At 47.6% G+C, this 14,964-nt stretch overlaps 1 protein-coding gene across 1 annotated transcript in view; it reads left to right on the top strand.

The window, feature by feature from the left end:
* The window catches only part of TARP (TCR gamma alternate reading frame protein), a 170,846-nt gene extending 169,702 nt beyond the window's left edge, over positions 1-1,144 (top strand). Inside the window, exon 7 of the mRNA XM_069208187.1 lies at positions 739-1,144. Coding sequence (XP_069064288.1) covers positions 739-932 — 194 coding nt within the window. The 3' untranslated portion in view covers positions 933-1,144. The remainder of the gene's footprint in view (positions 1-738) is intronic.
* The last annotated feature ends 13,820 nt before the right edge of the window (positions 1,145-14,964 follow it).

The following is a 14,964-nucleotide window of genomic DNA, read 5'->3' as shown; positions in this document are numbered from 1 at the left end:
TGGTGGTATATCCGTCACTTTACCGTCACTTTTGGGACGGATTACCACTTCCTCCAAAGTTGGAATAACCCCCCATGTCTGTAATTGCTTTTGAATAAAGCAAAAGATTAAAAAAATACACCACCTATGCTTTAAAGGAAATGAACTGCGTTTAAAAAAGTTTTATTTTAAAAAAAAGTTTCTTTAAGTGTTGTCAGAGGTCGCTTGGACCACTGCCTGTTCTTCAAAGGCAAATAAGTCTCTTTGCATATTAATTTACCATCTCTGCTGAGATGTCTGTACATTTTCAATGTTTTGCAACCCCCCTACCACAGGTGATGATATGCCTTGGCAAAAGTAGCATCATTTCTGGTGCAGAAATTATGCAAAATGTCCAAAAAAAGCCCCGAAATATATAAAACTATGCAAAATGCCAGACCAGCATTTAGAGCTATCTTTTCATCACAAAGTGCATCCTCATGCTATTTTGTGCGTGTTGGATACCAGAAATTACGCAACATTACATCGACGTAAATAAAGTGATATCGTGGGAGGGAAGCCCTCCCCATGGCACTGCTACACACCAGGGTTCCCTCCTGTAAGAATAACCGAGCCTGAAAAGTTAAGGATTTTATATAATTTGTTATTTGAACAAATGCCTCTACAAAAAACACAATTTTTTTCATTCTCACATGGTTCTGTGCCATAAATGCAGAAGTAGGTTGATTTAATTCTTGTCGCCTTTGTTGTCCTGCCTAGGTAATGACACGCTGCCTGCAGACACCTTCAGAGTGGCTTATTTTACGTACCTCACCCTTCTGCTGACGAGTGCCCTGTACTGCGCCATCCTCCTCTCCTGCATGTGCCGGGCTGGGGCGGAATTACCAGCCACGGCTACGAATCGTGTGCCACAAATCTCCTTCGCAGTGCGGACAAGAGCGGCTCATTCATGAAGCCGTGCCCAAAGAATGGCTGCAGGGCAGTATCTACTGCAAACATTTTACGTTTCTAATAAACAAAATGCCATTTTTCCAGCTATATAAAGAGTATTGTAACAAGTATCCTTTCTATCAACCGCTGTTTTTTTCTAATAATGCATGCTTAACTACTGTGAAATGTATGGAGAGTCTTTAAATGCGCTCCTCTTGCTTAGCCACTCACTAAATAAACCCTTGCATTTGTATGTGTTTGTTATGTATTTTTTATTTCACCACAGCTATAAACAGTAGTAAGCTTCTACCCTAAGGTGACAAAAAAGGTGCAGCTTCAGAGTCACATCAATGGAAAGGTGATAGGTAATGGAAGGGAAGAACAGGAAAAAGGGAACAGCACCTGATGGCAGGAAAGGCAGAGCAGAACAGTGATGAATCTGAGGTGGGTCAAAATATGAGTGGGTGAAACCTGCGTGCATTTTACCCATCAACTGTGTGATTCAGTGTGCGCTATCTGTTTGTTGGGTGTACCAACGACGGGTCCCCTTGATAGCTGGGCCACAGGATTCAAGCTGCAACCCACTAATGAGGCCGAGCAAGGCTGAAACCGGTCCTCTGCTCAGAGGAGACCGGGCCAGGCAGCTCAAACTGGACTGTCATTCTTCGAGAAGGACAAAGCCTGGTTTGCATATGGCTGGTATTTTTCCTGAGTGGCACAGTGGACAAGAAAAGAAATGGACAACAATGTAGCCCCAATTGATCGCTAGTAGCAGACACTTTCACTCATGCAAGCATTCTACCCATATCGTTTCTGTTTTAAAGCAAAATTGCACAAGTTAATTCGGATAGAAACAGGTTAAGATTAAGTCTACTGTAGAAGTCAGAGAGGGCACCTGACTTGAAGGGGGATGGCGCACCAACATAAAATTAAGGAAATAAGTATTCCCCTATAATCAACTTTTCAACACAACATGCAATCATACACTCAACTGTAACTTAAATAATATTACATAGAAATGATCTATCATGAAAATTAAAAGAAGGTCCCTGGCCGAAGAATCAGGGTCTTCAGATTAACTTGCAAATGAGGGCCTGAAATAGAATTTGACCGACGGGTTACTCTGTCGCAAATGTGATGGATATGCAATCCGCCTTTTAATAAGTGCATTATTTCCAGCGAATTGTGAGTGTATATTTTATGCTGCAGACCCAGATGTTTGATAAACGTAGCCAGTGGAATCATATGAGTGTTAAGACAAGAGGATACAAGCCAGAGATTTGTGGGATCGTTAGACCACTACGGGAAGATGGAAGTATAAATTGTTGTGACTGACTTACTTGTTGCAAACATACTTGTTAGGAAGGGTTAAATCAAATCCAAGCCCTGAACAAAACTTACAACAAGTAGGCCCGGGTATCATAGAACCAAACAATTGTATGTGGATATAAGATGCATCCAATATAGCCAACAAAATCAAAATTGCTGGGTGTCCACTGTCCCTCAAAACCTTATTTGACTGAATGCTATTTATGTTCTTTTTGGAGACTAGAAGCCTTTTAGCATGCCTGAAAACAAGAAGCTGTTCTCAAAATGCACTCACAACTGAGTGATAATGATTGCTTCCATTATTTGTACAGTGCTGATATTGCTATCAGCATTTAATTGGGTGGATGTTGAAGGAAGAACCGACCAAGGACCTATCAAGTTTATCAAAATAGCAGTAGAAAGTAGCCTTTTCAAGACATTGATTTAAGGTATATTGATTTCAGAGAAAGAAATACAGCATGCCTAAGGGTTAGACTATGGGTGGTGGTTCGTGAAACCACCTACTTGCTCTGCAGCAACTTCAACAGAAGTAGAGGAATACTCACCAAGTCTTACTTCTAATTCCATTCCTGGAATGGGTCTGACACAGGAGGGCCCCTGTAAAAAAGCACCAAGAAAGCTCAACCATCTGCTCATTGAAGGGTGCTCTGGGAAGGAAACACACCAGATGAGCAGAGAGCAAGCATTAAAAGAAGTATCTTCTGATAACCAGAGAGGAACTGGTTTCCCAAACACTTGCCAAAGAGGATGGGTGGTCTCTAGCCAGAAACCAGAGGATTGGACCTCGGGGTACAAGAGAGTGGTGGAACTTCCGTTTGCATTGGGTACATGAGTGGGTGCATGGCTTGGTGGGGTTCCTCTCTGCCCACTGTGTAAGAGTGCACTGTGAGCCTGCTTCTGGTGAACAGCATTATTATACTTCTGAAGCATTCACAAAAGCTGAAGAACACAATCCAAACCAAAATCAAGACAGCCTTATCAAATTAGTCATGTAAGTGAAGCAGCATCTCCATATCACTGGTATAAATTTGATACTACAGATCATGTAATTTCATAAACTGGGTCTGTGGAATCATATTGGCATTAAGAAAAGATGAAACAGAACAAAACCCTGTGGGACCATTGGATCATTTTGGGAAGATGCAAGCAGAACTATGGTAGCCTTTTGTTGTTAATCTGCATCATTACATTTGATTCGGTACTCTTTTGCAAGGCCTGAGGCCAACAGAGAAAAACAATACAGAAGGTGAGCTTCTGTCCCATGCTTCTTTGCCATTCAATTAAATATTTCTCCATTTGTTTCTCTGTCCTCTATCTCTCGGGTGTCTAAGACATACTAGTACTGTACTGGTTTGACTATACAGAGCCTGTTGCGTGTGACTCTCTCTATGCAACATGAATGTGAGGCATTTGCTTAAGCATGAACGTTGTATTTAAAAAATAGGTAATTTGTACTTATGTTGTACATGTCCTGGCAGTGGAATACTCCTAAAGTTGTGTTTTTTGCAGTTGTAAAGTCTATCTCCTCCATTGACTAACGCTGGGTTACCTTATTGCAGTGATACATTTGGATTGGGACAAAATAGAGATATGGTGTTACACTTAAGTTGTACATTTAAAATCCTCTGTAATGGTAAAGTCAGATTCTATGTCACAGTTCTGAGAATTACGCTTTTAGAACCATTTGTGCTTTCTGCCAGTGTCCTGAGTCACATGGCTGTCAATGGCTCTGCTGCTGGGGGATATGTATTCCTTCCAGATAGCGACACAGAGGGGGCTTAGGTGCAGACAGGATGGATCATCCTGGCATGTTGAATGGGAGGGGAAGTCAAAGTTAATCCTACTGCAAACAATCCCACAGTACACCTTATTCTCAAAATCCACATTATGGAAATCTTTCTCCCCTTGTGCAAAGCTTGTGTGCCACTTTGAGGTGTAGCCAGGGATATAAGCAGCCACCTCCTCTGTGGTCACTCAAAACCAGTTTTGGGAGTAGCTCTCCTTGCACAGGTTTCGTTGCCACCCCTACTGGGTGGAACAAATGTTGGCCCTCTCCAGGTTTCATCTTACATTTATAGTGTAGGTACTTTTCACATTAATGAAGTTCCTGGGTCCACCCTATCTGGTCTAGCCACAACGGGAAGAAAATATTGCCTCACATCCAGTTCATTGTCTCTGCTCTGGGAACAGTTTTCACAACTTAGTAAGGCCAAGCACTGGCTGGACTGTCACTGAAGAGCTAATGCAAATTAACCTCTGGGAGCTTTAGGCAGAGAAAATGCAATGCAACTTTCTAAAAGTTGCTTTTCCTAAATAATTTTCACCACTGAATTCAGCTTTCAATAAATATTAAAAATATTGTTGGAAAATGTTTTCTAGCTGGTCCCAAACATGAGATATACAATTATTATTTTATGGTGATAACAGCGCCTTGGAGTTTATTGCTGCGGAGATATGGGCCCTCATTACAACTCTGGCAGTCGGTGATAAAGCGGCGGTAATACCGCCAACAGGCCGGTGGTAATAAATATGAAATTATGACCACGGCGGAAACTGCTCAGGCAGCCACTTTAGCACACCGACCGCCAGGGCGAAACCAACAAGCACCACAGCAGTAGCCGCCAACAGCCAGGCGGAAGACAATGTACCGCCCACAGTAATATGACACACCTATCCGCCACCTTTTCCGGGGTGGTACCAATGACATCAAAAAGCCTGGCGGAAACACTGCATAGAAGGGAAACGACTCACCTTTGGACACTCAAGGAAGAACCACGCTGCCATGGGGCCCAAGTTGCATGTCTTCCCCATGCTCTTCTACCTTCTGCTCCACCATGAACACCAACGCCGGCGAAGACGACCACAGTGAGTATTGCCGCCTAGCACACAGGGGAGGTGGGAGGAAAGAGAGAGTGGCACACACACACAAGCAACACGCAAAACCCCCACCCCCAACACCACACACACGAGCAGATGCAATAACATTACATATTCACCCCGTACCCCTCAGGAATAATGACAGGACAAAATGAATTGATTAAAGTGAGTGTAATAAGATAAAATACTATAAATATGTGCATCCAAATCAAAAAGTATATACATATTTACAATGCAAGGGGCACTGCCCAGTCCTCAATGTCCGTGGGCCACAGGGCCACATCACAAAGTCCAAGGCCCAACCTCACTCCTGCAACAACACAGAGAGAACACTGCAGGGGCATCAGGTCAAAAATAGACAGGCACCTCAGGGGACGGGAAATGGGGGGGCACCTCAGCCGGAAGATGGTACAACGCCACTGGTCCTGGAGGGGACATGCCCTGTGCTTGGTCCTGGGGAGTGCAAGGCCACAGACTCTCAAATGGGTGATTTGCCCACTGCTTGGTCCTGGAGAGTGCAAGACCACAGTCTCTCTAGTGGATGGCTTCTCCACTGCTTGGTCCTGGGGAGTGCAAGGCCACAGTCTCTTTAGTGGATGGCTTCTCCACTGCTTGGTCCTGGGGAGTGCAAGGCCAAAGTCTATCTAGTGGGTGACTTGCCCACTGCTTGGTCCTGGGGAGGGCAAGGCCACAGTCTCTCTAATGGATGGCTTCTCCACTGCTTAGTCATGGGGAGTGCAAGGCCACAGTCTCTCTAGTGGGTGACTTGCCCACTGCTTGGTCCTGGGGCGTGCAAGGCCACAGTCTCTCTAATGGGTGGCTTCTCCACTGCTTGGTCCTGGGGGTGCAAGGCCACAGTCTCTCTAGTGGGTGACTTGCCCACTGCTTGGTCCTGGGGCGTGCAAGGCCACAGTCTTGCTAGTGGATGGCTTCTTCCACTGGTTCTGGAGGGGGCATTGTGCCCAGTGTGCTTCATCCTGGGAAGGATGGGGTGACTAGATGGCTTCTTTACTGGTTCTGGAGGTGGCATTGTGCCCAGTGTGCTTCATCCTGGGAAGGATGAGGTGAGTGGATGGCTTCTCCACTGGTTCTGGAGGGGGCATTGTGCCCAGCGTTCTTCATCCTGGGAAGGATGTGGTGAGTGGATGGCTTCTTCCGCTGTTTCTGGACCGGGCATTGTGCCCTGTGAGCTTCATCCTGGGGAAGAAGGGGTGAGTGGATGGCATCTCCACTGGTTCTGGAGGGGGCATTGTGCCCTGTGATGCTGATCTTGGTGAGTGCAAGATCACAATCTCTCACCTGGGTGTCAGACCCACAGGATTTGCAGGGGCCTGGCCGCACAACAGCCCATGGATGCAGGACTACACACTGTCCGCCGGCGGTGACGGCTGTTCAGTGCTGGCGGTGGTGCTGGTGACGGTGCTAGCAGTGGTGGGGGAGGCTCCAGTCCATCCCCTGCAGCCTCAGACGGCTGCCCACTGGGGCTGCTGCTGCTGGCAGTGGTGCTGGTGGAGGTGCTGGCAGTGGTGGGGGGAGGCTCCAGCCCATCCCCTGCAGCCTCGGAAGGCTGCCCGCTGGGGCTGCTGGCAGTGGTGGGGGGAGGCTCCAGCCCATCCCCTGCAGCCTCAGACAGCTGAACCACCATGGTTGGTGGTGGGGTCTCCGACTAAGTCCCAGCACCAGGCCTCTCGTCCTTTTTGCCAGCTGGTGCAGGCCCCTTGCCCTTCCTGCCAGCAGCTTGAGATGGCTCCTTGCTCTTCTTGGCAGCAGCAGGGGACTGCTCCTTGCCCTTCCTTTTACCAGCCGGGGGTGCCGCCTTGCCCCTTCTTTGCAGCAGCTGGGGGTGCCTCCTTGCCCTTCCTTGCAGCACTTGGTGCAGGCACCCTATCAGTGTGGTTGCTTGGTGCCTGGGATCCTCTCCCACCTGTTGTAGCTGTGGACACTACTGTGCCCCTGGACTGGGTGGCTGAGATGCTTGGCTGGGTTCAGACCACTCTGGCCTGACGTGAGGGACGGGGGGCTAGGGAAGAGGTCAAAGGTGGAGAGGAAAAGCTTCTTAGGGACATTGGGGAGGGTAGATGGAGATGGTCTGGGAGTGGAGATAGAGGGAGTGGTTGTAGGAGGTGTCTGCTGTGTCTGGGTGCAGGTGCATGGGCTGGAAGCTCTTGTGAGGTGGATGGCTGTTGGGTGTCTGAGTGCTTGCGTTTGTGTACTTTGGGAGGAGGGGGCACAGAGACAGTGGGAGAGGACACAGGGGACGTGTGCATGGAAGTGGGGGTGGTGATTGCCAGTGAGGGGCGTGTGCTGATAGGTATGCTGGTGATGGGGGTAGTGTATGAGGATGTAGTGTATGCAGGTGTGAGTGTAGACGCAACTGGGAAGGAGGTGGACGAGGAGGAGGAGGGGGCCACAGTGGAGGCAGTGGATGTTGGTATGTCTGCATCTGGATGGTGTTTGTGTGAGTGCCTGTGGGATGAAGTGTGGTGCTTGTGTTTGCCATGTCCACTCTTGTGTGTTGTCCTGGGTGCATGCTCGTCTGACTGTGTGCTTGGGATAGGTTGGGGTTGAGGGGAATGGGATTGGGTAGAGGAAGTTGGAGGGGGGAGGCTAGAAACAGGGACAATGGCTGCCATTAGAGAGGAGGCCAGAGCCTGGATTGATCTCTGTTGGGCCCCCATGCCAGTGTGAATGCCCTCCAGGAATACATTTGTCTGTTGCAATTGGGCTGCCAGCACCTGGGTGGCATTCACAATGGTTGACTGCTCAACAGAGATAGATAGCAAAAGGTCAATAGTCTCCTCACTCAGGGCAGCAGGGCTAACTGGGGCAGGACCTGAGGTGCCTGGGGCGAAGGAGATGCCCACCGTCCTGGGTGAGCGGGTATGGGAAACATGCTGAGGGGCTGCTGGGAGGGCGGTGGTGGTACGGGGTGGCGGCTGTACCTGTAGCTGGGGTGGTTCCAGAGGTGTCCACCACCACCAGGGAGCTTCCATCGGAGGAGAAATGTGTGTCAGAACTGTCCCCTCCTGACTCTGCTGTGGTGCTCCCCTCGCCCTCCGTCACACTGGTGCCCTCACCGTCGGTGGATTCGGCCTCCTGGGCCTTGTGGGATGCAGCTCCCTCCGTCACCGGTGCCTCAGCTCCTCCGCCAGATGATGTTAATGCACATAAGGACAGGGTGACAAAAACAAAAAGGGAGGGAAGAGACAAAGGATACACTTGGTCAATGGCGCAAACAACACTACCGTTGGCTTACATGACACACACACACACAGGGAACAGCCCTACGCACTATGCAATGCACTAATAGTCACAATGCTAGTCACCAGCCCATGGATAGGGACACCTAAGGCCACTTGCAGCATAGCTGAGACCCACAGACCCCTTCCCAGTAGTGGATGCCTAATAGCTTGTTTGGAGGTATTTTACATCAGAACCCTGCCCAACATGGGAGCTACTCTGCAATGTCAGGCTTGGCCTAAGGGCACCCACTGGTGCACATCCCCCACCTGGATACCACCCCACCGTGTGCAAGTTGTATATTGGGGCACTGTACTCACCCCTTGTTGCAGCTGTGATGCCGTAAAATCATAAAAAATCCCCAACAGGAAAACCAAACCAGTCACACCTCACTCACACAAACAATGAATCTCTCTATTGATCAGCCTAAAGTCAAAGGAATCAAGGGTGAGTATTTAATATAATTCCAAATAAAATCCCAGATCATACAGTAACAAGACAAACACATCAATACTCAAACAGTATTCCCCCAAGCACCCATCCAGCTCCGGATAGGCAACCGCCAGTATGCGGGCCATCAGGGGGGTCAGGGTTCGACAGGCACCCCTTCCTCATTGGGAGGCTATCCTCAGCTGGGCCTCCGCTGTCTTCCATGCCTAGTGTCTCAGGTCCTCCCACCGTTTCCGACAGTGGGTGCTCCACCTGCCGTAGTCCCCCAGGGTCCGCACAACCTTGGCGATGGCATGCTATATTCCCTTTTTCTGATGGGTGCTGACCTGCAGGGAAATGAACACAGGGAAAGATATGAATCTGACTGTCATGCCTGTTACACCCATGGCCCACCATGCCCCTTCCCATCCCCATTAGCACTGACATGGCCCACCATACATGCAGCACGCTGCCCAGGGCCCATCCACCACCCCCCCCCACATGAGGCCTTCACACAGAGCACTCCATGCATTCACCCCCCATGCATCTTACTCACGGTGTACTCACCTGTTGGTCTGGAGGCCCATACAGCATACACCAGTCTCTCCAACTCCGCCAAGGTGAAGGCAGGGGCCCTTTCCTCAGTGACACGAGCCATGGTTAGTTCCAGACACAGGTCACAGCAGCACTTGCAGTGTAGGTCTTCTCCTGTTGAAGGTCAGGTAGCAAGTGAGAGATCAGATAGAAAATGATGGTCAAGTCCGTGGCGGTGCATACCGTCACCGCCGGCATACATCACCATTGGCAACTGCAACCCATACGGCCCAATGTTAACCAATGAGGAGTTGCACAGCGGTTTTCGACCTCCTCCCGCAACGGCGCACAACGTCAGCGGAATTACCTCATTTCCACCTGTCCCTCCAAACAGGACAGGCGGACGCCATTTCAGAGGGGGGGCAGGCCATGGCTCCTAACTGCATCACATGACACATGTGCACCATTGGACCTCTCCAACAAAATACTGTTACAATCACAACATGCACTGAAGTGTAGTGGTTGGAAAAAAGAGATACTAACCAGCTGCTCACCATTTTGCCCCATAGATTGCAACCGCTGCGGATGAATAGGAAATGGAGACATCCCCCCCGTGTACAGACCCCTGGTGGACTTGGCAACAATGGAGGACAGGCACATTTCCTTACCTATAAACTGGACAGGGCCACAATCACAGAGCTGTGTGCCCAATTGGAGCCTAACCTAATATCTGCTATCTGTCACCCCACTGGGATCCCCCCTCTTGTGCAAGTGCTATCAGTGCTCCATTTCCTGGCAACTGGCTCATTCTGTCAGAGTCACCAGATCCTCGGGGTCTGCGCACGTTCCCAACACGTCCACCACTGAACAGCTCCAAGACTCTGATAGATAAATCACAGAGGCTATGAGAGTTCAAGAGAGGAAGAGGGGAATAGGAAGGGAAAAAGCTGGGAAGGAGACCTGTAGTAAGAAAAAGGTTAGAACACACAATATGAAAATTATATCTCCTGAAATCAATACTAGACTATGGGGGTCATTCTCCGCCGCCCGCCAGACTTCCCCCTCCGAAATACCGCTCCGCGGTCGAAAGACCGCGGAGGGTATTCTAAGTTTTTCCCTGGGCTGGCGGGCGGTCGCCAAAAGACCGCCCGCCAGCCCAGGGAAAAACTCCCTTCCCACAAGGATGCCGGCTCGTAATCGAGCCGGCGGAGTGGGAAGGTGCGACGGGTGCTGTTGCACCCGTCGCGTATTTCACTGTCCGCCAAGCAGACAGTGAAATACTTGTAGGGGCCCTCTTACGGGGGCCCCTGCAGTGCCCATGCCAGTGGCATGGGCACTGCAGGGGCCCCCAGGGGCCCCGCGACCCCCCCTACCGCCATCCGGTTCCCGGCGGGCGGACCGCCGGGAACTGGATGGCGGTAGGGGGGGTCGGAATCCCCTCGGCGGCGCAGCTAGCTGCGCCGCCTTGGAGGATTCAATAGGGCGGCGGTACACTGGCGGGAGACCGCCAGTGTTGCCGGTCTGACCGCGGCTTTACCGCCGCGGTCAGAATGCCCTGCGGGGCACCGCCGGCCTGTCGGCGGTGCTCCCGCCGACCCTGGCCCCGGCGGTCTAAGACCGCCGGGGTCAGAATCACCCCCTATGATTCTAAGCATAGTCATTCTGAAAACATGAACAATCTAAGAATTAAATTTAAAATGACTAAGTTTCAAGATGGCCGAATACCTGTAAGGGAATGAAGATGGATTAAATGAAAACTTTCTTATTCAAATACTTTCCTTTACATGAGAATCAGAAAAACATTCTGACTACATTTTAAGCCAGTCATATAAATCCTGTTTTGAGAATGCATACTAGAACCATATAATATTGCATCTAGAAACTCTGATCTTCGGTGTACTCTTAAAATGTTTCAACACAAATTGTGCATATTGTAGATATATATATATATATATATATATATATATATATATATATATATTAAACACCATAAAAGGAATGTGCAGCATGAATAACACAATATGGATTCAGGAAAACAAATCACATAACTTGTCAACTCGAATATTGCATGATAAATATCTTAGAATAGTGGCATACAATAAACAACATGAATTAAACCCGAGGAGAGAATCGTGCGTCTTGCCAATTCTAGTGTCACCATGTAAAATGCCAAGAAATTATAGTACGCAATGAATATCAAAGTGAAATCATCAATAAACGAATCGCGCGTCTTGCCGATTCGTAAACCACGATGTAAATGCCAAGAAATAACAGCTCACAATGAACAACAAGATCAAAGTACAATGAAACGAATCGCGCGTCTTTTGCCGATTCTTAAGCCACCATGTAAATGTCAAGAAATGGTAGCGCGCAATGAATAACAAGATTAAATTATCATGAAACGAATCGCGCGTCTTGCCGATTCGCAAGTCACCCTGCAAATGTCACAAACACTCAAGCGCATATTTCACACGCGCAAAGTACTCTGTCAAATCATAAAATAATTAGGCTCAAGAACATGAGAGTTCTTGATAACGGTGTCGGGAGGCCAGCCCAACCACCGTCTTACCGCCCAGAACAAGGATCTCCAAATGAAGAATGAAAGTCAGATGTCTGGCAGATCAAATAGGCCACCGGGACAGGAGCTCAGGAAGTAGCTGCTGCTCTGCACCGTGGCCTCTGAATAGTGAGCACTTGGAGCTGGGCTGGCTCCTTTTTATAGTCTTGGCCCAGCCCAAAACCACACCCAGGCATGTTGCAGGGAAAGTCTCTAGAAGGCCCTGGAAAGGGACCACACCCTAACACACTCTGAAAGCCTGGAGCAATACATTGCAAATGAACAGCATTTGTAAGCACATTAAAAATAAGTCTTCAGGATTGAACTCTGCAGTGCAAAAGGTTAAACAACAACATATCAGCACAATGCATAAATTACGTTATTTTGAGAGTGCTGGGTTTTTGCATTCTAGTCGCCAATAGAGCGCGCACTGCCCTGGTGTTGACAGTACTCCCCTCTCCCAGACGCGCTCTAGGGCCTGGTTTGCCTGGATTAAGACGATAAAAGCGTCTCACAAGTACTGGAGCATGAACATCAGATGCGGAAACCCATGAGTTACTTTCAGGACCATAACCTTTCCATGAGATTAAGTACCATAGGTTACGCCCTCGTAGTTTAGAATCCAACACTTTCTTAACTTCATATTTTTCTTCTCCCTGTACTAGAACAGTAGCGGGATGAGGGTGGACCTTTTGGACTGCCCTTTTCAATAGGGAAGTGTGGAACAATGGATGAATCCGTAAGGATCTGGGCAATTGTAGTTTATAAGTTACTGGATTGATTTGCTGAAGGACTGTGTAAGGACCTATACATTTGGGATTAAACATGTGCTTCTTCTTGAAGTCTACATGTTTTGTGGAAAGCCACACTTTGTCACCTGGTTGATATTGCGGTCCCTCACAATGTTTCTTGTCATAATAGCTTTAGTATTTTTGTTTGACTTTTTCTAAATGCTGTTGAATCAGTTTCAGGGTTTGATGCAAATACTGAATGGTTTCTGACACAGCTGGAGTAAGAGAACTTTCTTGAGGAATTGTGATGGGCAGGGTGTCAGGATGATAGCCAAATAAACCAAAAAAGGGTGTAACGCCAATAGAAGTGTGGAATGAGTTATTATAAGCTAACTCAGCTAACCAGAGCATAGATGTCCAAGAATGAAGTGCCTTTTCAGTGTAGGCACGTAGGTATTGTTTCAAAGTCTGATTTAGTCTTTCCGTTTGACCATCTGTTTGAGGATGGTGACTAGTAGATAGCGTAGATGTCACTTGGAGTGTTTTACACCATGTTTTCCAGAAATTGGAGGCAAATTGTGACCCCCGATTGGAGAGGATAACTTTTGGCAGTCCATGATTACGAACCACTCTGTTCAGTAAAATAGTTGCCAGTTCACTAGAAGTGGGCAATTTTTTACAGGCAATGAAATGTCCATATTTCGTGAGACTATCTACTACCACCAGAATTACTGAATACTGTTGAACCACTGGCAGACCGGTAATAAAGTCTAAAGAAATGTGCTCCCATGGGCGACTTGGGGTTGGAAGTGGATGTAACAACCCTTTTTGTTTTGAATGACTTGGTTTAATGTGAGCACAAACTTTGCAGTTGTTTACCATTGCTTTTACATCTTTTGTTAGGGTAGGCCACCAAAAATAGCGTTGGATCAGTTCAAGAGTTTTAGGAGTACCTTGGTGACCTGCTGTCGGTATAACATGCAACCAATGAAACACTATCTTGCGAAGTTTGGTAGTGGGTACGAACAAACGAGCGTCATGTAATGGTAGTCCTTGCTTGATTGACCTTTTGGGATCTGCTTGGGCCCATGTTTGCCATTTTTCAACAGTGAAAGAGTTGCGACTTTCTTCAAAGAAATCTTCAGTTTTTATGATACATAGAACCTTGTCAGGAACAATGATACCTTTGGAGGCTTGAAATGCAGGCAACGTGGTAGACTCTTGACGGGACAAGGCGTCCGCTTTGCGATTATCTTTACCAGGCCGGAAGGTTACTACAAAATCAAATTCGGCAAAAAACAGCATCCAACGTAATTGCCGAGGGGTCAAAAGTCTGGCGGAACTCATGAATTGAAGATTACGATAATCAGTATATACTGTGACAGTGTATTTGGCACCCAACAAATGATGTCTCCATTCTTTAAAGGCATCATGAATCGCCAGAATCTCTTTTTCAGCAATGACATAGTTCTGTTCGGCTTCGTTCAACTTCCGAGACATATAAGCTATAGGATGAAGTTGACCAGTGTCTTTATTTTGTTGTGATAAGACGGCTCCTATTGCTACATCTGAAGCATCAGCTTCCACTATGAAAGGTCAATTCGCATCAGGATGAGTCAAGACTTGGGCAGTGGAGAAAGCTTTCTTCAAAGTCGAGAAGGCTTGATCAGTTTCTGGGGACCATACAAACTTTTCTTTCTTTCTTAGTAGCTTAGTGATTGGAGCGACTGTCTGGGAGAAATGATTTATGAATCTCCGGTAAAAATTTGCAAACCCCAGGAAACATTGTACATCACGAACAGTCTTTGGGGTGGGCCAATCAGATACGGCTTTTACTTTCTTTTCTGCCATCACCAGACCTTGAGGGGTAAGAATAACCCCTAAAAACTCAACTGTGGTAACATGAAACTCAAAATTGGTTAGTTTGCTATATAAATGGTGCTTTCGAAGGGCTGCAAGAATTTTCTTGACATGTTGGACATGTTCGTTTTCATTGTCAGAGTAGATCAAAATGTCATTGATGTAGACTATGGCAAATATGTCGAGGTACTCTCTAAGAACGTCATTCAAGAAAAATTTAAATGCTGCTGGAGCATTACACAGATTTTTCGTTCTGCCCAATTGATCTCTAGATTGTGATGAGTTAACCATGGCAAGCCGAGGATATTCACATATTGGGGAGCATGGATCACGTCAAGAATGATTTTCTCTTTATGTTTCTTTCTTTGATTCTTATCTTCACAAATCATCGACAAGGGGATAGTCTGAGGAGTTACTGGACCTCCAGTCAAGAGTTTTCCATCGACTGACTGGATGATTTCTGGGGTCTTCTTTTCAATACATGGGATCCCCCATGCA

This window comes from Pleurodeles waltl, chromosome 2_1 (genome assembly GCF_031143425.1).
Source record: "Pleurodeles waltl isolate 20211129_DDA chromosome 2_1, aPleWal1.hap1.20221129, whole genome shotgun sequence".
In the NCBI taxonomy this organism is placed as follows: domain Eukaryota; kingdom Metazoa; phylum Chordata; class Amphibia; order Caudata; family Salamandridae; genus Pleurodeles; species Pleurodeles waltl.
The sequence above is the reverse complement of the archived record's forward strand: the minus strand, read 5'-3'. Positions and strand labels throughout refer to the sequence as shown.